The sequence below is a fragment of the Gymnodraco acuticeps genome, unplaced genomic scaffold (genome assembly GCF_902827175.1).
Source record: "Gymnodraco acuticeps unplaced genomic scaffold, fGymAcu1.1, whole genome shotgun sequence".
In the NCBI taxonomy this organism is placed as follows: Eukaryota; Metazoa; Chordata; class Actinopteri; order Perciformes; family Bathydraconidae; genus Gymnodraco; species Gymnodraco acuticeps.
This window is the reverse complement of record NW_022989790.1, coordinates 401667-425806: the sequence shown is the minus strand read 5'-3', so window position 1 is coordinate 425806 and position 24140 is coordinate 401667. Positions and strand designations below refer to the sequence as shown.

General features: G+C 42.1%; 1 protein-coding gene across 3 annotated transcripts in view; it reads right to left on the bottom strand.

Annotated features, from left to right (window-relative positions):
* Positions 1-3648: 3648 nt before the first annotated feature.
* plod2 (procollagen-lysine, 2-oxoglutarate 5-dioxygenase 2) overlaps positions 3649-24140 on the bottom strand; it is a 33863-nt gene continuing 13371 nt past the window's right edge. The window contains exons 4-21 of one of the 3 annotated variants that reach the window (XR_004569547.1): positions 19786-19949; positions 18033-18145; positions 17875-17938; positions 17528-17625; positions 16166-16267; positions 14397-14522; positions 14191-14312; positions 13351-13455; positions 12364-12489; positions 11568-11709; positions 10900-10962; positions 9640-9753; positions 9286-9351; positions 8765-8869; positions 7710-7856; positions 7209-7334; positions 6077-6492; positions 3649-3707 (exon numbers count right to left, since the gene is read on the bottom strand). Coding sequence is in view for 2 of the 3 variants with exons in the window: in XM_034222097.1 (XP_034077988.1) it covers positions 6337-6492; positions 7209-7334; positions 7710-7856; positions 8765-8869; positions 9286-9351; positions 9640-9753; positions 10900-10962; positions 11568-11709; positions 12364-12489; positions 13351-13455; positions 14191-14312; positions 14397-14522; positions 16166-16267; positions 17528-17625; positions 17875-17938; positions 18033-18145; positions 19786-19949 (1939 nt within the window). In the remaining variant the exon portion in view is untranslated. Of the gene's footprint in view, positions 3708-5420; positions 6493-7208; positions 7335-7709; positions 7857-8764; positions 8870-9285; positions 9352-9639; positions 9754-10899; positions 10963-11567; positions 11710-12363; positions 12490-13350; positions 13456-14190; positions 14313-14396; positions 14523-16165; positions 16268-17527; positions 17626-17874; positions 17939-18032; positions 18146-19785; positions 19950-24140 lie in introns of those variants that run through there. The other 2 variants (XM_034222097.1, XM_034222110.1) reach the window with 2 other exon arrangements.

Here is a 24140-nt window from a genome sequence, read left to right as displayed (position 1 = left end):
GGGTGGGCATCCTGAACTCTGCGCCAAAAATCACAATCTAACACCGATGCAAGTAGCAAGGAAACTGAGTGCATGTATACAGACTGTTACAGATGTCAACAAACATTTTAAGCATCTGACCGCCGAGATATTTCACTTCCTGTCTAAAAACAACAACATTGTGAGAGACATTAAAGAGGCCCTAGTCTGCTTTTTGGGGTTTTCTGTAGTGTTTAATATAAGGTTGTGTGCATGTAAATGGTCTGCAAAGGCTAACATTCACACATTCGATTGGAGTGAGCAGGCTATTACATCCAGACTTTGGAATGTCACTTTAATGCTTCCTGCGGGCCCATACAAGTTCTCTCTTCATTACACCACAACACGCACTTGTCATATAAAAGATAGATTTGTAGATATGTGTCTCTTGATACTACGATATTGCATCCAGTCTCCTCGCTTCAAAACTGGAAAACTGTGCCCACACGGGGGCTCTGGGGGTCTGAACACAGGCCTCCTGTTGCTCCTTTCTCTACACCCTTATTGACCTAAGACACGTAGCCTACGCACACACACACACACACACACACACACACACACACACACACACACACACACACACACACACACACACACACACACACACACACACACACACACACACACACACACACACACACACACACACACACACACACACACACACACACACATACACACACACATCAAAATACCCCACTCTCCCATTCTGTCATGTGCAGTTTGACTTGCAAAGCCCTGATTGGTGGAGCTAAACCAGACTAAACACACCAAAGGATCATGCATAAGACCCCGAAATAGCTCATAAAAGGCACGTTGTGACCCTCTCTCCTTACGCTAAACTGCGCTCCTGTGGCTTCTGACGACTCCCCCGTCTCCCACTCCGCTTTTGTCTTTTCCATAAATCAATATCTGTCTGGGAGTGTGGGGCTGCTGATTGCTTTGACAGAGCGTTGCTGTGTAATTTGGCTAAATGGCACTTGCATCAAGTTTACTCTGAGATGGTAAACAGTCTGGCTGGTAAAAGTGTGCTGATAGGCTGCAAGCATACAATCAGCTGTAATTGGCATTGTGGACTGTGGACACACTTACCTGGAAGATAGGCATGATGGTGGGTTCGTGATAATATGGATGACATTCATTACCCCGCCTGACAAGTCTTAATCTATTTTTAAATCGCACTCAGATTCTAGTCTAATACTGTATGAGAGGTTTCCAGCACAAGAGACTTGGCATATATTCCCGTGGCCGTTTTAATGACTGAGTTTTGTTGGGTTTTTTTAAAACAGGAGAACTTTAACGAGGTGTCAGGGCTGCTACTGTTGCCAGAGACGGTGGTTTAGGGTTGCTCAAATTAAAGAATACAAGAATCCTTCTCTTCAGCTGGGAAAGCACTCTGACTTACAGCCATCTGATGATGAGAATTTAATCAAAAAGTAGATGTATTCGCAGTGTAGTAAAATGTAGATTCTTGTAATTAATCTGCAATCATAGCAGTTTGGTATTTGGTGTTCTCTTTGCTCGCTTTTTCACAATCTAAAACATGTTCGATGTTGAACTTCTCTTGATTTGTTACCTTTTTTAATGAAGTATCAAAACAACAGCAGGCCTCTTAATTCATCATCCCCATTTCTCAAGGAATGTTGAAAAACGGAGACTCTCACTGCCAAATGACACAGAGGGGGTCTTGTTTCAAGCTGTCAAGCATTCCTGTATGAAACACACACACACACACACACACACACACACACACACACACACACACACACACACACACACACACACACACACACACACACACACACACACACACACACACACACAGATCCTAGACGGCTTTGTTCCCTGAAGTCCCATTTGTATGACATGTTAATTCTTATAAATTTCACATCCTTCGAACTGCACACACTAGCAATATTAACGGACACCCACCCATTAACACACACACCCACACACGCCCACTAATACACGCACGCACACACACACACACACACACACACACACACACACACACACACACACACACACACACACACACACACACACACACACACACACACACACACACACACACACACACACACACACACACACACACACACACACTCATCCAGCTGTATTGAACGTTTCCTCACTGTTTTATCGCGGTACTTTTCCAGTAATGTCTGACTCACAGTTGCACTGTGCCTGAACCCACCACCCCCCCTCCCACTCCTCCAAATGTAAGTGGGAACAATGCACAGTTATCCGTGCGGTTCATTGTATCACTAGCACACAGTTGGCCTTTTAGATGAAGCTTTGTGGATCAACAGGTTGCATTGTATTCTGCACTGACGGCTTATTTATGTAGTTATTTATAGGACATACTGTTTATGTGTACAGCTGATGATACTCTATCGTTTTACTGTCAAAACATTCCAGAAAAAGAGTTGATACTTCAATTAAATCAGTCAGTTTAGCAAAACAACAGTGGCTAGCTATTTTCAGGAAATGAAAGGAGGGAACTAAAATAGAAACTATAGTTTAAACAAATTGAAACGTTATTTTTGTGACCCGTCTTTCATGTCTTCAGGAGGATCGGATAGCCACAGATCTGCTTATCTCATATCCTCAGTAGGATCGGATAGCCACAGATCTGCTTATCTCATGTCCTCAGTAGGATCGGATAGCCACAGATCTGCTTATCTCAAGTCTTCGCCTCCCTAAGCGGATTCTAAGACGCCAAAACAAAAGTGGAAACCGCTCATGATGGCCACATAGCTCGATGGGCACCAGGTCTGACCACACACTGACTGGCCTCAGGCACTTTCTCTCTCTCTCACATCATTGTAAACACTTGATTTAAATCCTTTGTTTAGTCAGGACCAGAGTGTGTGCCGCAGTAATGTCTAAATCACTATCTGTGTGTTGGCACCCTGCAGTTAGTGGCACACTCATTTACTTTGGGACAGGATCACATTTAGTTTCTCTTAAACCAGTGACCCTAAGCATGGCTGGATCAACACGGAGATGTAAGGCTCCATGTGTGTTCAACTCTGAGGTGGAAATTAGAGCTTTATAAGTTGTGATCATTTGGACTAGAATTGCTAGAGTATATGATTCACGATATGGAGGGAATAATTATAATCATTTATCAGTCTAATTTTCATGTGATTTTATTATATATTATTATTTGTATCTCTGAAGCACAACAACACCTTAAAACAAATTCTGACGTTTTTAACACATATTCCCCCCCCCCCCACACACACACAAACACACACACACACACACACACACACACACACACACACACACACACATATACCATGTATACATCACTTCAGGGGACATTACATTGACTTACATGCATTTCCTGGAGACTTATCCTAACCTTAACCCTAACCAACACATGCCTAACCCTAACCATTACCCTTACCCTTAACCTTACCCTAACCCTAATCCTAAACCTAACCAAGTCTTCACCCTAAAATTAATGATTCCCCTTATGGGGACCTCCAATTTGTCCCCATAAGGGAAGCCAGTCCCCACACGTGACTATGTAAACAGATGTAGGTCCCCACAAGTATAGTAATGCTAGACCACACACACACACACACACACACACACACACACACACACACACACACACACACACACACACACACACACACACACACACACACACACACACACACACACACACACAGCTGTATTGAACATTTCCTCACTGTTCTATCCCAGTACTTTTCCCTGTGCACTTTAAAGATGTCACTAGTCCACACTGCCATTTCAATGAAACTATGATAAATGATTCAGCGCTGTAGTGGAAAAGCCTCTAACAGGACCTGACTTTACCTTTCATGCACCCGACCTGCTTTGGCTCTCTCTGACTTTAGAAATACATCAGATTTAAGAAGAAATCCTGCCTTTTTGATGGAGCCATTCTTGTGAGAAGCCGCTAGTTTAGCAGGTATGCGGGTTTTCCTGCACGCCTGGCTGGGATCAATGTCACCTTTCAGAGCGTCTGAACACAGGGCAGACCGGGGGAAACGAGGGCCACAAAGGCCTCTTTCAAGGAGAGAGCCTTTCCCCCCGTGTTGACCTAAATCTCCTCCTCCCCTCTCCCCTCTGCCTTACAGCAACTACTCAGACATTCAGCCTTCATCCAGGCTTCACAGGGAACGTGCTCCCAGTCAGGGAGTCAACCTTTCGGGGTGAAAACACGGTTCTCCAGAGACTGTGGGTGCTAAAAAGTAATGAGATTTGATAGGAAGGTGAGACCCGATACTGTTTCTGGGTGGTTCCCAGTTAGAGGCTTGGGGAGTAATGGATGACTAGCAGGATTACAGTGTTAGTAACAACCATTTAGTGTTTGTTGTAAAAGGATCAGATGTTATCTCTTCTCTGTAAGCTGTACTGTTCTGTAGGATAATACTTTACGAGTGAATCCATACGCCTACTGCCTGAATCGTTGGCTCATTTGTTCTGTTTTATATCGAGCAGGAGAACCTATATGTGCATTAAATAGTGTGTGTGAGCTTAACTGTGTGTGTTAAACTAAAAATGGAGCATTTTCTGTCAGCTCAGATTTCAGAACTGCTTTTGTAGACTGCAGTATGTGCTCATTGTTGGTGTATGGGCTGGATATGCTTCATGAAAGGCGGGTTTTCCTATAAATAACATCTCTGAGCAGAGGACACATTCTTGACTGTGTGTCTTATAAGATCAATTTGTTCTGTTGGCTTACATCAGTACAAAACATCTTATTGATATCTCTTCTCTTATTCATTGGCATTGCATTTGATATTGAGGTAGTCCAAAAGTAATGGCACGTAATCAGGTTACATCTGATACTCAGGTTAGACTGCATTTATTTGCACAGGTAACTACTGTAGTAACAGATTTACATTTTGAAGTTGTCTTGTCTCCAGTTTCACAATCCAACTCCCTGATTGAAATGGAATATAGCTATAAATCATTTTCTGTCGACCACACCCCCCCCCTACTTTCCCCTGTCACTGTTCTGTCATCGTTCTCACAGCCGCCATCTGTGCACTCTCATAAGTTACGTGTACATGTTTACACTGAGCCCCCAAAGTAAACGGAACTACATTTGCACCGATGTACATCATCTCACCAAACGGTACACACCCCGCCGCCTGGTCGTTTCAACATGTGACACGTTTCATGGAGAACCACTTGACTGACTTTTAAGACCAACTGATTCAGTGATAACACAATGAAAGTCTGTCTGCGGTGGGGAGGGATCTTTTCCAGACTTTTCTTTGTGTCTGCCAAGAGACACAGAGGATTCCTGGAGCTCCTTTGTGTAGTTACCGTACGCGGAGTTTGTAGAAAAAAAGATATTGCGTTCTGTACATGCACAATTCAGTTTTGACGATGCAGACGACAAGAAAGTATTTCATTTTTTATAAAGACTTTTATTACATTTTGACAATAAGTTAAACAACTTGCTAAATTTCAAAAACCATTCACACATATCTCTCGGGAAAATAATGCAGAAATGTCTCTAGAAAAGCTGTTGGAAATGTACAACAACTTTTACTTTCAAGTAAAAACAAAACTTCAATAAAACAGAATTCATATTGAACTCTGCTGTTTTTTTCTGGTGTGCAAAAATCTAAAAATATATTCATCCTCCACTGGTGGTACGTATGAAACTTTAAAGTTAAAATCACAATTGTGACCTGAACAATTTAAGGGTAGAAAAATACTTTTAGAAATATCAGAAGCAGAGAAATGGAGGGTTGATAAGCACCGGTCGTCATTTTCCTTTAAGACTTTTTACCTGAAATACGAACAACTGCATGTTAGCACGGTACAGCTAGCTGCTATCAACCAGTGTGTGGCAATGACGGTTACCATGACGATGTTAATATTGTGAAAATCATGACAAGGACCAACAAATCCAGCTAGGAAGTTGGTTTTGAATCTAAAAAAGGTATGGTTTGAATGGAAGCGTAGAACATTATCCCGAGTGGAGGTGTGTGTGTGTGTGTGTGTGTGTGTGTGTGTGTGTGTGTGTGTGTGTGTGTGTGTGTGTGTATTTCTGTACACACAAACTGAAAGATTGACAATAAAGTTGACTTTGACTTCACTTGTGTATCTGAGGTGTTGATTTTCTCTTCTTTCCACTCGTCACTCTGTTTGACATAGATTCCTGTAATGCAATTACTTATTCCTTTTTTAAAAGCTTTTTGCTTTCTTAAACAGAATATCATCAGCCAAACATCCAGGGCACCAAACATCAAAGGACAACGCAAACATGACAGAATAAAAAGAAAAGCACGGTCAAATGTACAGTAGAGGGTCAGTTCAAGGGTCGATGAAGGACACTGCGATGTAGCGGGTGCCGTTGGTGGTGGGCAGGCCTTCGTGGAGGTGGGTCAGGCGCCCCGGGTGCATCAAGCTCCACCCTTTCCTCTGTGAAGCTACGGAGCAGTTGTACCTGTGGAAACGGCAACCCCCACCCTAAAACAGGAGAAAAAGGTTACGATTTCAGAGAAGATTATGTACAGCAGGGGTGTCAAACTCAATTTCAGCGCCGGCCACAATCGCATTATGGCTGCACTCAAAGGGCCGGCTATAACTTTAAGACTATACAAAAATATACATACAGTACCAGCACAAATTCCAGGTGACTACATCATGAAGCTGACTGAGAGAAGCCAAGAGTGTGCAAAGCGGTCATCAAGGCAAAAGGCTTTTTTGTTAACCAGATAATTCCATATGTGTTCTTTTATAGTTTTGATGTCTTCAGTATTAAAACCATTGAATGAGAAGGTGTGTCCAAGCTTTTGACTGGTACTGTTTATTATATATAAAATGTATTGTATTACATTATTGCCTCTGCATTGGATTATTATCGGTTTGGGTCATAACTTTATAATTAACTGAAAGCAGAAGTCTATAGGGCAAATAATTGCAAGTCTCTTCAGTGCATATGTCACAAATGAAATGCATTGTGGGACATGTAGTTTATGGGCAATGTCCTTTTGTAAAGCGGCATGTAACCGTGTAATAGACGTATTATATTCTTTCAGAGCTCTTGCGGGCCACAGAAAATGAAGTGACGGGCCTTGAGTTTGACGCCCCTGATGTACAGTATGTGGGCAATCTCATAGTAAATCATTCAGGCTTAGCGCTCTAATGTCATCATGCCCCCCCCCCCATGAACAAGTCCTTACCTGAAAGTCTGTGTCTTTGGCATTGAGGGCGATGTTGATGGTGAAGGTGGAGGAGTCGTGATGGGGCCTCAGGTACGCCTGCCTCTCAGGTGTGTATTTCACCACGAAGTTCATCACAGCGTATCCCTGTGATGAAGAGCAAGTCAGCTGACAGTCTATCTTTGAAGAGGCATTTCTGTAGTGTTTCATAAAAGTGTGTGTGCATGTAAATGGTCTGCAAAGGCTTAAATCCCTGGGTTCATCGTGACACTACTTAACACTTGTTCTTCTCTTGGCTAGAGCTCCAACACATTGTACGTGATAGGCTAAGGGGCGGGACATATCTTAATGGTTGACCAATTACAACACTTAATAAAGCACTTTTTGAACATTAAGGTGTCAGAGTAGAGCCACAAAATACAAATATGATCCTGAAAATGAGCTGAATGTCCTCTTGACAGACAATGGGAAACATGTCAGCTACTCTAAATCACACATCTCATAAAATAATGTGACACTCACCTTCGTGAAGTAGCCGGAGAACACTTTTAACGTGACGGGCGATATGAACTCCCGGATGAAGTGTAGCCACTCTTTCTCGTAGCCGATCTGCTTCATGTGGATGTCGTCCGTCGGCACCGTCTCGTAGCCGCCGGAGATGCGCTTGTCCTGAGAAAAAGGATAGAAAATAAAACACACTGTGGTTAACGACCCATGATGATGATGATGATGATGAGGATGTGTGCATGTGTGTGTCTTTAAATCCTCAGGCTGTACTTCAGTCTGACTGCATGAAGCTTAATAGCCCATTCGAAACAGAGTTGGTCGAAGTATCCGTACATATTCACGTTAATTACCAATTTCAAACTGCATAAAACAGGCCACTTGAAATAGACACCATAAACATGATTTATTTGGTTATATTTAAATGATGGAAATAAAATGAAGCACGAGTGCCCTGACTCAAGTCATGCCTTTCCTAAAAGGAAGTAGAAGAAGTAGCTAAGAAAGGAAAATACTCCAACATCTCCTTTTACATCTGGCTAACATGTAACCCCCACCCCACAAAAGGGTGTGAAAGGTAGCTTGGAAGTGACAGCCCACCCCAACATCAAAGACAGCAGACAAGACGTGTCTGTTATCGTAAAGTCTACATGTCTTTTTATTGGTGCCTGGCTTGGATTCATTACAAAAACCCACAAGACACTTCATCTTTACTATCATAATTATGTAACTCAGGCAACTGTTGTGAACGTTTTTTAGGGTTAGGGTTAGGGTTAGGGTGGCATCTTTTGAAGGTTAGAAATGAGCTTTTTTAAAGAGTAAATGTTGATTATATAAGCAGGATACAATAATGAATCACAATGGGTTATACTCTCTGCTTTACAAGCCTCTTAAATTCAATTTCTGACAGTAAATTGTATACACTGGTTCTTCAGAGTGTAATGAAAATAGGTAGGTATTTGGAGCCATAATATTATCCTTCACACATTCTTGCCCTTACAAAGAAGTGTGAACATAACCCCAGAGAAAATACATGTGTTGACTAAAGCCCTGTGTTCAGTAACAGCACTAACCTCATTTTTCCCCCCCGACCAGGAACCGTAGTGCTCCATCTCCTCCACGATTTCATCACAGGCCTTCTGTGAGAAGACTGGGAACCAGAAGACATCTGGGCAAGGCTGCGACACACACACACACACACACACACACACACACACACACACACACACACACACACACACACACACACACACACACACACACACCACACACACACACACACACAACACACACACACACACACACACACACACACACACACACACACACACACACACACACACACACACACACACACACACACACACACACACACACACACACACACACACACACACACACACACACACACACACACACACACACACACACACACAATGAGACCACTGAGAGCTGCAGACTTGATTCACACCTTCACCTTGAGCGTGGCGGGCTGTAATTTAATCCCTGCATGTTAAAAACAGATGTAGGCGACATTATGTCATTCTTTCACTTTCCCTCAGTCTAACACAGATGCAAACGAATGAAAACGAACCTCCTCCATGACGTTTTCAGTGAAAATTCGAGAGTAGTTCGAGTGGATGTACTTCTCCTTCCAGTCCTGTAACGAGAACACTTTTTACTTCTTTTGCTGACCTACATACCTCAGTGAGCTAATCCCCTCTCCCACAGGGCAGGTCCCAGCGTGATAAATACAGTAGTGAATCACAGAGCCTTATCAGTCAGGAGTCTTATCACGCTGAAGTCATTACCTCACTATCGTCTCACATCTCTAATCCTTCCATTATGGCTAATAACCTTTACAGGTGGCTGCTGTTTACCTCAGCCATTCGGAACAATAATAGGTTTCTTTGTGTAACGAGAATAATGCGAGATCATAATGACTTACCGTGGGGTTTTCAAATATCTGCCACAAGTCATTGTTATAATGAGAAGTGTTATAATTGGCTGTGGAAATGAGCCTTCCAAAGTCGTGACGGTTTGTCATGTACATGAAGACTCCCTGCAGCAGACGGGGGGAAAAGTTCAGTCAGTTTCACACAAAGTTAAAATCTCTTTAATGTCTCACAGGCAGGATGTACATAACTGTAATACATGCACATAAACGCTCTGCAGGTAATAGCCTTATTATGCTAACTCATCAATGCTAAGCACTGGCATTAAAACTGACAAACCGTTACTCGTGGCAAACTACTCTAAAGCTTCATTTGCCCAAAAATTAATATGATTTAAGTGTATTTTAACACACTGAAATCAAGTGGGTTGAACTTGGATAGAACCAAAAGAGAGATAAATAATCTAGGATTATTTATGGGTTTGGGTGGGAGGGGAACAGGACAGGGTCGGGCAGTGGGGTGAGACAGGGGAGAAGCTTGGGATGAAGCAAATCCAGGAATAATATTCCCTCTACAGTGAAGCACGCTGTGTTCGGGTGGTTTAGACTCTATCAGACTAGGCTTTGAAGAGAATAGATTAATAGTACTTTTGTTTTCTTTGTGCATGTTTCCAATTTATGTACAAATGAAAGCTGTGATTGGGGCCAGATGGTTTACACGAGTGAAAGGAAATGTGGTTTGAGCCTAGTCTGAGATCAGTCGGTGCGTTCAGGGAGCAGCTGGTTACATATGTTTCCTGTTTGGGGTAAAGCATCAGGACAGGGGACTCCAACCTTCTCTCTACTCCATCTACTCTTGGATGCCATTGAAAATACAGGATATAAACCAGGTTTTTATAAATGTTTTAGCTTGGACAAATATCAGATTTTAGACCTAGACTAAAGTCAACATGTGTGTTGTCTATGTCAACATCAATTTCCAAGGAGCTGCTAGGCATCCTGTTTTCTTATGTAAGCATATAGGCAGCGATCACATATTGCATTTGATATGTAACTGCCAAATCTGAAATAATGCTAGTTTTTCTTCCAATGGAGAATACAGACATTAAGAAACATTCATTCTTAGCGTTCTACTGAATAAATACCCTCTCTCTTTCAGAATTGACCGTAGACAGGGCCAATATATTCTCATTCGGTTACATTGCTTTTGCAAGAGTCTGCCTGAAATGAGCCACTGCTTAGAGTGGCTCTTAGTTGCTAACCCATTGGAAATGTATGTTTCAGAAAGCAGAATAATCAAAACAAATGGAGAACCTTTGGGGGCCTGAGCATATGGAATGATTCCGGAGAAGGGGAGTCTTTTTCTCTGTGACTGGTCTAAAATAAAGGAGAAGCATTGGGTAAATAACAAAAATATCGTTGCAGAATAAGAGACAGGGTGACTCATGAAATATTCACGTACATGCGCCTGACAAAAGAGCAAGGTTCCCTCTGAAGCTGATGTTTTTGTGGGTTAACATGGGCAACATGCATGCTGGGAAAAAGACCAAGCGATCCAGATGTACACCAAGTTTGGATCCGGCATGGTAGTTGTTTATAGCAGATGACATGTGAGTGATAAAAAAAACCATCTGGAAGATTAGTTTATAAGGGAAAAGAAGACAAGACAATCTTTTTTAAGCATGGCTGTGTGAGGACACGAGCAAGAGAAAGTGAAGGGTTCTGGGATAGAAGAGAACATGAATGCACCATAGAGCAACAGAGGTGGTTCATGCCTTGACTTTAGACAAAGACATTTCAAACCACTCATACTTGCCAGACTTTGGTTTCCGTTGAAGCGTTGACTTTGTCAGGGTAGCAATGCATCGTCTAGTATAAATACACCTTACAGTAGCTTTGCCTTTCATGCAGACATGTTCTTATAAACGCTACTATAATATCTGATGCACATATCCCTAAAGATGGAGGTTGAGTTTTCTTACCATTTCTCTGGAATTTCTACAAAGAGCCATATCTGGGTCTAGTTTCCCCAGCACAAAGTAGTTCCTCTCCTTCAGTTCATTCCTCAAGGTGCTGCCTTTGACGAGGTATACATGGGCCATGAAAGGAATGTTCCACAAACCCCTAGAAACACCAAGACAGAGAGAAGAAGATGTTACATTGCTGTTAAAAGTGGCATTTGTTGTGCTTTTTACTGAATCCCGAAGCTATTCATGACTGCAGGTGTTTTGCAGGACTTGTTAGAGAACTATTTGGTAAAGTAAAGCAGGATATCAAGTGTTTTGAAATACCTTTTTAATCTTGTATCTGTTCGGTTAACATTAGCTGACTATTTGGGGGACGTTTGGTTCCCCTGAAATGTACCCCCTCGGTTTGACACGACCAATTCGACTTGCTTCACCCTTTTTGTCTTTGAGGTGTATGCTATCTCCAGGTCCTGACCCTCTGCCCACACACACACACACACACAGGAGGAGACTGAAGACTGTCTTCCTGCCCACAGGGTCGCGGGTGATTAAATCTGGGTTTCTCCTGTGGTGGGGGAACGTCTAAATGCGCACCATCTGGGCACCATTTCAACTTATTTTTAAACACGTAAAAAAGGAGAGGAGAAATGAAACGCCTCAGGCTTTAATGTACAGTACTGAATCATTGATTGTGGCTTTAGTGACAGGACTCCAGGATGTTGCTCCTATAGAAGGGATCATATGTGGCTAAGCATGATCATACTGGTGTGTGAACCATACAAATGCATTGTGTGTATCCTTCTGCACTTACACACGTTTTCTCTGCACAATGTCGATGTAATCTTCGGAGCGAGCGTAATAACCATCCAGACTCAAGCCTCCCCAGAAGTTGGACCACAGCTTGCCGTGGCGGGTGACAAGGGGACCAATTATTTTCCTGTAGGGAGGCGGGAGGCAGAGTGTGGAGATGGTAATTCTGTCAGAGCAGATAAAGATCAGTGACTTTGCACAGAGAGGTCTTGCCGCATGGAGGAGATGAACCTCTCTGGAAAGATATAATCGCGGCCAACATATCATAGAAGTGCATAATGAAAACCATAGCTGCAAATCACGCTCGAGCGGATCCAGTATAACGGTGTGCTGTTTTTCTAAGCCACGAATCTACTCTGTTTCTTTGAATTTGCTTGACATAGGCCCAGATTAACAATGTGTTTTTCCACTGCTCTTACGAACCAAAACCACAATGGAATGGATTTTCCTTTATGAAATGAACTTGGCTGAGTAGAAATAATGGAACCATAAATCACAGTGTTGGTTGATATGAATGCACTGCAGTATAATAATGCATACATTTATTTTAGTTGAGACCTGGCATTTCCCTCCCATAACATGAGTGCCAGCAGAGAGTTCTCATGCACTCTTTAAATAACCTGAAGGGGTTTTACGCTGCATGCCTTCAGGTCACAATGCCATGCCACTGGCACAAAGACATCCAGTTTATGGGAAGGTTTCTTTAAACTCACGAGCTGCAGAAGGGAAAAAGGGTTAGCATGTGTGTTTTTGTGTATATTGCAAAGTGGCATTTCGAGGTTAGTGCAACAGACTCTATCACGGTTTCCATGTGTCCGGTCGAAAACAGGAAACCAGAGCGGCTGTTTTTAAACTTTCATTCACTCGCCTGTAATGTTTCTGTGGTTCTGCCACTTTCAATGGTTCAACGATCACAACAACTACTGCACCAGGGAGGCTCGTTGAACCGGTTCCAGTGCGGTTTCTATTCCAGCTACCATATGATTACCTGTTCTGCTCCACGAGGAGCTTCAGTGTCTGTCTGTTGGTGAGCATCACGTCTGAATCCATGCTGAAGTAGAAGTCGCACGTAACATCCGTACGGCAAATATCCCTAATGAAACCCAGAAACACAGACATAGCAGAGAAAGTAGTGATTATTGGATCCACGGCTGATTACAGTCAATTAAATACTTGGTAGTAATCACGCTCACAAGTTAGAGTTTATCAGCTACTAAGTATACGATGTCATCTTCAATTGCAGACCTAGACTCTTGTGCTGACTCTCCTCAAGCCTCCAGCGGATAATGTGATTTTTTAGAAGATTAGAGACCGGTAATAAACCTTTGACTTCTTCATTATAGGGCTGTCCTCCTGACCCAGGCTTTTTAAGGCATGCTGTGTTTTTGATAGGATCTCTGTGATTGAATTATCACTGTAGCAACAGACCTTCACTAAACATTGAGCAAAATACTGTCGGAGGAATCGGGGAGAAAAGCTGCAATATTCAAATGGTTTGTATTATGTCACTAACTGTGCACAATCCTGTGGGCTTGAGCCAAGAAAGGACACATTATCACAACTCTGCAGATGTTACTAGTGAGCCGACAATAAATAACGTTTAATGGGAACATCTTGGGGTCAAGAGAGCCTGTCGTAGCCACCTGGAAAGCTATGCATTAACATTTGTTTGGATCCTAAGTGGTTTGTTTTCAATAAATACCCACCATCTAGGAACGAGTCATTTAACATGCAAGGTTTCCTTCTGGGACCAAAAGCACCATCATCTGGTTTCATCATGTGTTCTTTAAACCACAGGTTCCTAGAGATGATGGATTTAGAGACATACATGCCCATGTTCCTGGCCTCTCCTTGGCTCAGATTTTCCTCCGGTCCCACAACCTTGAAAGTGTTGAACACATTCCGGTTCTCTTCCCAGAACTTCTGGATGTGCTTCTCGTGGTAAACCTCCTGGATAGAGAGACAATATTAATGCGTTAGAAGCCAAATGTAAGGACCAATGCACGGTAGAGGTCTGCAGCTGCACACACTCACATTGTTGTGGACAAAGACTTTGAGTTTATCTTTGGGATAGTCCAGTGTCAGCAGCCGGTGGAAGAACTCAGGAAGGAACGGGGTCGGCTGCTCGATGAACACTCCAACCAAAACATTCGGATATTCCTGTTTACATTAGAGAGAAGACAAATTAGCATTACTTCACACAACAGGTCTTGGTGTAGGAACTCTGTTTAAGATAAATCATGGAGGGTTTGATATTTCCCTTCAGACAGAAACAAACTTTAAAGTTGCAGCAGATGTCGTCCATTACCACATTCTGTTTGCTTTAATGTCACTTTCTCTGTTATCACAAAAAACTCAATTGTTAACATTTATGAGTGGTGCAATATGTGCAGATAGGACAGTTGGAGTCTATCAGGAATTCCATCCAAGTTGCCACGTATCGCTCTTTTCAGAAGACACTTCATGTACAAAATAATGGCTCAGACAGGCGAAGAATACTCTTTAAAAACAAACTACAGCAAGCGACACAGAGAAGAAAGGAGGAAACATTTTCCCATGACCCTCAGCTCCAGCCCACACAGCTCAGTCTGCTCTCCTCATCCTCTTGACCAGTTCACAGCAACGGTCTGGACCCGGGATGAAAAGGGATCCGAGCCGAACCGTCTAATTTGCAAGTTCCACAATTACTGTGTTTCATGCACACGAAGAGGGATGTCAAGCATCTTGCCAATGTGAGCCTAAATTGTTACGGACGTACGGTGGACAGGCAGCGAAAGGAAAGGAGTGGCAAAAAGGGCAGGAAAAGCACAACTAAAGCATCTATTAAAGCAGACAGGAGTAAGTTGAGAGTGGCGACCGCAGTATATAATTGTGTTGCAAAAGGCTCAAAACCAAAGTACACAAAGCACCAAGCTAGTCAGTAGGTGACCTGGTTTTACCCCAAAAGGAAGGCCTGGACACTGTATGACCAGTGTTTCCACTTGACCTAATCTTACAGACAAACACAGAGAGGCACAGTGGAGTGAAACGTCCACACTAACTTCCCTATTATTGCAAAGCAGCATTTTTCTGCATTCATTATGGAAGGTCACTGAGAGCAGCGTTCACAGAGATGCCTTTCATGTAAAGGGAATAAGATACAGGATTCAGTAATATGTGATAGACATTGTGTTTGTAAAGTGCATGGGGTACATTTTGTGACACTGAACAGGATTGTACCAAAGTCATTTGCAATAAACAGAAAAAAATGAATTAAAGTTTCACAATATTGTTGACAGAGACATATTCTAGTGCCTGCCATTCCTGCAGCTATACGTCCCAGCCTTTGCTGAACCCCGTGTCAAATGTCCAGCGTAACCACTTAACTTACTATGGTGGATAAAACCCATACTGAGAAGCCCACTAAAAGGCAGGCTGGTTGACAGTGACACCCCTTTAAATGAGCCCTTCTTAAAACCCCAGAAGCCATATCCTGCACCACAGCACTGCACTGCTTCCTTTTTCCTCCAAGTAATTTCCCCTGGCACGTATGCTCTTTTAAAAGGGTCCAAAAGGACCAACGGGCACGTAACCTATTATTGTTGGGAAGGCAGTGTGTGCAGCACCGTTTGAAAGAGCATATCTGTTGAAATGGGACAAGCTGGGCACCACCCCGACTGTCTAGACGGCCACTGATAGATGGATGGGTCATGCTGGAAGACCAAGACATATGTGATCCTTTCCTGTGCCTGCAGGGAGGTGGCCTGATACACAGTTTCAACAAAGCAAATAGAGGGGAAATTATTTAATTGAATCGCCCTTACTTTTAACTGAGATAAATCCAGAATGTCGTCGTCACAGTGGCTGCAGCCATGCTCATAGTTCCATGTGTTGGGGACGTAGTTGGCCAAGTGGTTCAAGTACATCTGTAGGCAAGGCAAGGCAAGTTTATTTATATAGCACCTTTCAACACAAGGCAATTCAAAGTGCTTTACAAAAAACGAAAGACATTAAGAAAATGGCATTTAAAATCATTAAAAAGATAATAAAATAAACATTAAAATAAAAAATACATGGATAAAAGTTACAGTGCAGTTTAAGATGTAAATAGTTCAATTAAAAGTAGCGGCAAAAAGAAAAGTCTTTAGTCTGGATTTAAAAGTAGTCAGAGTTGCAGCGGACCTGCAGGTTTCTGGGAGTTTGTTCCAGATATTTGGAGCATAATAACTGAACACAAGGAAAGAATTAAGAGCAGGTCAATGCCAGGTTACACTGCATTTATATCAGCACAAGCAAAGATATTTTCTGTGATTCAGTGGAGCTCTCTTATCTCTTAGGATTTGTTTGGATTATCCTAGGTTGGAATATGTGGATATTCAACAGAGTAATTTATTGTTGAAATTTGATCAAAAGAAAAGTGCCACATGTCTATCCTAGAGAAATTGAGACGACTTGTGTAATTATCCCTTTTTTCTCGGTTGTCTTCATAATTCAACAAACTATTATTATCTATGCTCTGTATTTAGTGTGAACCAAAAGTTGCACATTCATCTGGAAGATAGTTTCCATGCATTACTGCTAACAGATCTCAGTATCAGATTGTTTCCAAGATGAACTCTGCATTATAACTGGAAAAATAAACGAATGGTTGGTAATCCAGCCAGGCAGCTGAAATGGTCAGAACCACAGCTAGGCTAAGGAGTCTGTGAACTACTGGCATGTTGAGCTTCTCCGGGAATAATGACTCAATAGTTTGTCGGATTTGATTCATTACCAAGGAAGGCCAGAGAGAGGCAGCTGGTGGTGGTGACGTGTGAAGAGATGGGGGAAGGAAAGAGAAAAGCTCCACAAGTTCATGAAGCACACGGTCATCCTGCATTTCAGCATGCTAAGACCAATATGTCATTTACCCAGAGGGATGAAGAAAAGAAAATGGGGCCCACATGGCTTTGCAGCCTATAGTTTTAGCCAAACCTCCACTGAATAAAGAGCTGGCTCCGTACTACTGAAACTATCATATGCAAAGTTTTGATATTTCTTGAAGTGGTGCGCTGAAAATCTTTGGTAACAGAAACTTGTCTGCAAATGGAAATGATAATGTCGTAGAGGAGTAACTTGAAAGTATGTAATCTTTGCCATACGTACTGTGTTAGGTGTGCCTGAGTAAGGTGTACCGTTTTACTTACTTTAGTATTTCCGTTTCCATGGACAACCACTGGCAGAGAGTCGTACACTGTGTTTCTAACTCTTACGAGGTTTGTTCCAAACTTCAGAAGCACTTCGTCTGCCAAAAAGAGGAACAAGATACATTTCAGGTTAGGAAATGTAAATCGACTCACCACATGGGCTGATGCTGTGAAGGTTTATAACTTAGAGGGTAGACTGCCAAGCCTACAAGTACTCAGATTTGTTTGTTGTTGCGTTTAACAGAGTGTAGGAGCAAGACAGTGCCAAGTTGGTTGAAGTTAGCTCAGCCAAATAAAAAACAGATAAGCAGGACATTTATTTGAATTTAATGTCTCCGATTTCTCACCAATGGCCCCGTTCAGGTTCTGGAAAATCTGGCACTTGTGGTCCAAAGTCATGTTGAGAGTGTGCTGGGAGACATGAAAAGGTAGATTATTATGCCATCCAGTTCGTAATATGGATATAATCTCTTATTAAGTGTTGGCTTTGACATGGGATACTTACTCGCTGTAAAGGATCCACGTATATTTTGGTGTAGAAGAGCTGGTCGTCATCATTGTCATGGAGGTTCCACTGTGTAACAACCTTGTTTATGAACGGGGCGTATCCAATTATACCTGAAAGCAATAAACAGCGTCAAACGCATATCCTGGGGCAAAGTATACGCTTGAGAAACGTTTACAAGGTTATACACGACTGGTAGACTGTTGGTGACAATTACAGTATACTGCCTGGATGCCTTACATTTTTTGGCAATAATCCCAAACACACAAGAAATGGGCAGAAACGCTCTTTTCCCACAGTCTGTAGATAGAACAGAGTGCAGTAAGAGAGTTGTAATCTATATGTTATAACTGTCTGCCAGCGCTGTGTGCCAGTATCTCACATCCTCTTTAAATGTACACTCTCATGGCAATCTACAGTTACACCCGGTCACCTCTCTGTCCCCTCTCTTGCTCTTGACCACACTGACAGATTGCAGGGTTTGCTTGTGTTGCTGGACATTTTGTATCCCATCATTTCAAGCAAAAGAAAAACTCCCAGACGCTGGGAACAAGTCAACGGATGACATCATGTAAAAAGCAGGAGCAATAAAAAGTTAAAAGGAAATCATGACATTTTATGCAAATCAAAATTGTCGGTAGTTTAGCCACAAAATGAGGGCTATATAAAATCCCGGAGAGTGCTGGGAACGGCATGCATTTTTGACCCAAACAACTATTGTGTGCTCTGCTGGACACTGTGCACAATATTCTATCTGCAAAGCAAAACAATATGACTATCTTGCAACTCTTATTGCTAAGCCCCTCATTAGTTTCAGGTTTACAGTTGTATTACCTTGGTTTTCGAGTAGACTTAAAACAACAAAAAGACACACTCAAACACAAACCAACTGTCTCTTGATTCATTCGACAAAATACCGTTGTCTCCGTGACACAGTAGTGTGTGTCTGGTCTCTATAAAACTCTACCAATGGTCACTTGGGCGGTAGCTTTAGCAACACAAACACAACCGGCAATTGTATACACTCTGTGGCACAGTCTAGGGTCCGAGACAAATGTACATGACAAGTCGATGACAATGAATGCTAAAAACATTCTCTGACCGGCAGCTACGCTCCAGCATGGGAGGTCAGGCCAGGCCAGCGACCACAGAGAAACCAGTCATTTGAAGTCCTAGACAGATGGCAGGATGCAGTCCGCCATGTCATCTGGATTATGGATATGAATGTGCTGTTACTGTCTGCTGTTGTTAATAATCGTTGGATGTATTCAGTTCAGAAATGAGGGTGACCTATAGAAATCTAGAGTAACATTCCTTAATCACGTGAATGGGCTTCTGTCCCCTTCTTGGACAGGAAATACCTCAAGGAGACAGTTTACAGGACAAATATACATCCAATTTAAACCAAGAGATACCAATAAAGGTCCTGCGGTTTTATATTTTAAAACCAACTCCAGTTTGTTATTCCTTGAAGCCGTCCCACCACTCTTTAACAGCGAGGCCTCACGGCTGCTCAGCCCCCTGAATTCCTACAAGGCCTGCATGTCTTCAACGTTTGACAGCTAAAGGGGGAAAGTATAAACCTTTTCGCACCCACATAAGTTATGTGTTTACCACCAGGTTACCCAAACAGTGTCACCTACCAGTTGAGTATTTGAGGATCACCTTTGCACTATACAAACAATGTGTTTAAAGCCTGTCTTGTCCGGTGATCTGTCAAAACATTGTCCTTTTTCGAATTTGAGAAACCCACCTCCAGAGTTGAGGTAGCGTTTTCCACTGCGGACTGACGGGTACTTGTCAGCTAGCTTCTTATCCGGCCAGATCAGCCCGTCTGCAGCGAAGAGCACTTTGTGATTGGCCTGCTGGAACTTCCTGAGAATCTCTTCTGGTCCCCCAGCAAAGATAAGATCATAGCTAAAAGGGAGAGGTGAAGGGGAAACAACACAAATCATTCCTTTACCCTTTGAGATGCCTTATCTTCATCTGACACACCCTAGGTTTCTACTTGCTTCTGCTTGAGATCTAAATCTTACCTGTAAGCATTGAACATTCTTCATGAGTGAGCCAATATTCGTGTCAGGTATTTCAAAGAGTCCTGCTTTTAATGGATATAAATACTCAAAAACGATGCCAGTGTATGCATGGTCTATAAAGAAAAGTGCCCAACCCTTTAAATGGACATGGTGCTGACTGTTTAAAAAGCACTCTGCTCAAAGGGCAGATATTTTAGGATGTGGAAACTTCTAATGTTCTTCATTTCCACAGAGCTATAAAATGTCCTCTCGTGGGTGTGACTTTGATTCTCCACATGTGTCAGTGAACTGTACACACTAGTCTGAAATGGACCAATCCTCTCCTGTATACATATATGAGGTGGCAGGAAAAGGGAAAGCCACCTCGTTCAGGCATGTACAGAGAGGAGGAGAAGTGTAATGTAGGTGAGGAAGCCTGTCTGTCCTACTGTATCCACATCTGGCTGACACATGTTCCTCCACGCACCCCCTGACCCTTGTTAACCCATCAATCATAGTTACTGCTTCTTGTAACTTCTTGTAACTTAAATGAAATGTTGATGATAAGAAAATAAATGTAATGTAATAATTGGAATGAAATGGTCTGTTTTTAAAGGGGCCCTATTCTGCTCTTCTTCATGTTCATATCAGTATTCAGTGTCTCTACTGGGACATGTCTCGTTCAAAAAGCTCTTTAATTGTATCATACTGCCCGTGCAAAAGCATAGGGCCTCTTTAAAAGAAGGACCTAACATATTTTCATACAGACGTGTGGTATTTAGCAATATGGGGACACACGTAACTGGTTCAATGTTTCAAAAGGCATTTCTATACACATGAACGTCCTGCCCATTCGTAATGTGCTTAGGCATGCAATCATTTTCTCTTGGGAACTTCAGCCTGCGCTCAGAAGCCCAGCAACACAGTGAATGAATTTAAATTCCACTTATCATTTCAGTGAGTGAATTACAGTAGGGACACAATGTAAGGCTGTGACTGAAGCAGACACTGTCAGAGCATGATTATATTTAAAATACATTTTAAAAGCCTCATAATCTTCCGTGAAGTGCAGATGCAGTTTCTTCCAGGAAAACATTCCAATTACCTGTTTCAAGGGTGTTTGCGTTTGCAGAGCAATTATAGCTCACATCATCCATGTGACACGGTGCACTAAGTGTCATCATCTTGAGCTCCATTTGAGGAAATATGGCCTGCAAAGCTGTTATTATTCTAAACCACTCACATTAACTCAGTAAAACTTTCCATCGGCTTTGAAAAGTCATAATTCAGCTACCTGCAAGTGAACATTACTCCCCTCATATACTTGCCGACGCTCTATGCCTTTACATGAATGAGTGGGATGGGCGGGTTAAAGCCGAATACAGGTGAGGTATCTCCTCTCAGTGGGGAGGCATCGCTCTCATGGTAATTATTATAGTCTGTGATTGTGAAAATTAGTTGAATTTCTAATGTATAGATCTGCACGGCAATTCAAGGTGTTCTGCATCTCACACAAACCGACAGACAGACAGACAGACAGACAGACAGACAGACAGACAGACAGACAGACAGACAGACAGACAGACAGACAGACAGACAGACAGACAGACAGACAGACAGACAGACAGACAGACAGACAGACAGACAGACAGACAGACAGGACAGACAGACAGACAGACAACAGACAGACAGACAGACAGACAGACAGACAGACAGACAGACAGACAGACAGACACACACACACACACACACACACACACACACACACACACACACACACACACCACACACAAACACACACACACACACACACACACACACACACACACACACACACACACACACACACACACACACACCCACACACACACACACACACACACACCACACACACACACACACACACACACACACACACACACATTACATCAGAAGAAGGCAATGAACCTCCCTACAGTATTTTAAGGTGAACAGATAGGCTTAGGTATTTCTGTCTTTAAAGGCAAGGCAAGGCAAGTTTATTTATTTAGCACTTTTCAACACAAGGCTATTCAAAGTGCTTTACAAAAAATGAAAGACATTAAGAAAAAGGCATTTAAAATTAGTCATTAAAAAGAAAAGCTAATAAAATAAACATTAAAAGAAAAAATACATGGATAAAAGTTACAGTGCAGTCTAAGATATGAATAGTTCAATTAAAAGCAGCGACAAAAAGAAAAGTCTTCTTGCTGGATTTAAAAGTAGTCAGAGTTGCAGCGGACCTGCAGGTTTCTGGGAGTTTGTTCCAGATGTTTGGAGCATAATAACTGAACGCTGCTTCTCCATGTTTAGTTCTGACTCTGGGGACAGAAAGCTGACCAGTCCCTGAAGACCTGAGAGATCTGGATGGTTCATCATTTAGCAGGATGTCAGAAATGTATTTTGGGCCTAAACCATTCAGTGCTTTATAAACCAGCAGCAGTATTTTGAAATCTATTCTTTGACACACAGGAAGCCAGTGTAAAGACTTCAGAACAGGAGTGATGTGATCCACTTTCTTAGTGTTAGTGAGGACTCGAGCAGCAGCGTTCTGAATCAGCTGCAGCTTCCTAATAGATGTTTTAGTGAGACCTGTGAAGACACCATTGCAGTAGTCCAGTCTACTGAAGATAAAAGCATGGACAAGTTTTTCCAGATCCTGCTGTGACATTAGACTTTTAATCCTAGATATGTTCTTTAGGTGATAGTAGGCTGATTTAGTAACTGTTTTAATGTGACTGTTGAAACTCAGGTCAGAGTCCATGACTACACCTAGATTTCTGGCTCTATCTGTTGTTTTGAACATTGCACACTGAAGCTCAGCGCTAACTTTTATACTTTCTGACTTGGCTCCAAAAACCATTACCTCAGTTTTATCTTTGTTTAATTGGAGAAAGTTCTGACACATCCAGTCATTGATTTGTTCAATGCACTTACTCAGTGTTTGAATTGGAGCATAGTCTCCTTGTGAAATTGTTACGTACATTTGTGTGTCATCTGCATAGCTATGGTAACTTATTTTGTTGTTTTTCATTATCTGAGCCAGTGGTAGCATGTAGATGTTAAAGAGAATGTTAGGGAAACTTCCGTCTTACATCTGTTCCCTGATCTCACAGCGTATTGTAAATGGCTACTGCCTGAGATCTAAAGCTGTGGTTGTATTACATGTGCCAACTGCTAGGACTGTATTAGGAAATACAGCTTTTAGATGCGCAGCGCCGCTAGCATGGAACAGTCTACAAAAGGAATGGAAGCTAAGCAGTTTGATTCCATTTCATGTTTTTAAAGCTAGGATAGACGCTATACAATCAGAAAATATTGGTGTCTGTAAATGCTACTAGTATACAAACTGTAGTATCATATAATGTCCTTTGTTTTCTGTCATGTTTGTATTAATGTTTGGAACTAATTGAAGCAGGTCACCATTGTAAAAGAGGTCTATGATCTCAATGGGTTTTATCTGTATAAATAAAGGTTTTGAATTGAATTGAATTGAATTGAGAAGAGGCCCCAAGATGGAGCCTTGAGGAACCCCACATGTCATATTTGTCAACTCAGATGTGTATTTACCTATAGAAACAAAGTTGTTTCTGTCCTTTAAGTAGGATTCAAACCAATTCAGAACTGTTTCCGAAAGTCCCACCCAGTTTTCCAGTCGGTCTAGTAATATGCCGTGGTCAACAGTGTCAAACGCAGCACTGAGATCTAATAATACTAACACTGAAGTTCTGCCACTGTCTGTGTTTAAGTGGATGTCATTAAAGACCTTTACAAGAGCAGTCTCAGTGCTGTGGTTTGGACGAAAGCCTGACTGGAACACATCAAAACAGTTATTTAAATGCAAGAAATTACTCAACTGTTGAAAAACAACTTTTTCAATGATTTTACCTAGAAATGGCAGGTTTGATATGGGCCTGTAATTGTTCATTACTGAAGCATCTAGATTATTCTTTTTTAAGAGCGGTTTAATGACTGCAGTTTTCAGGGCCTGTGGAAAAACACCTGAGTGAAGAGATTTGTTTACTATATGAAGTAGATCTGAGGCCATGCAATGAAAAACATCTTTGAAAAATCC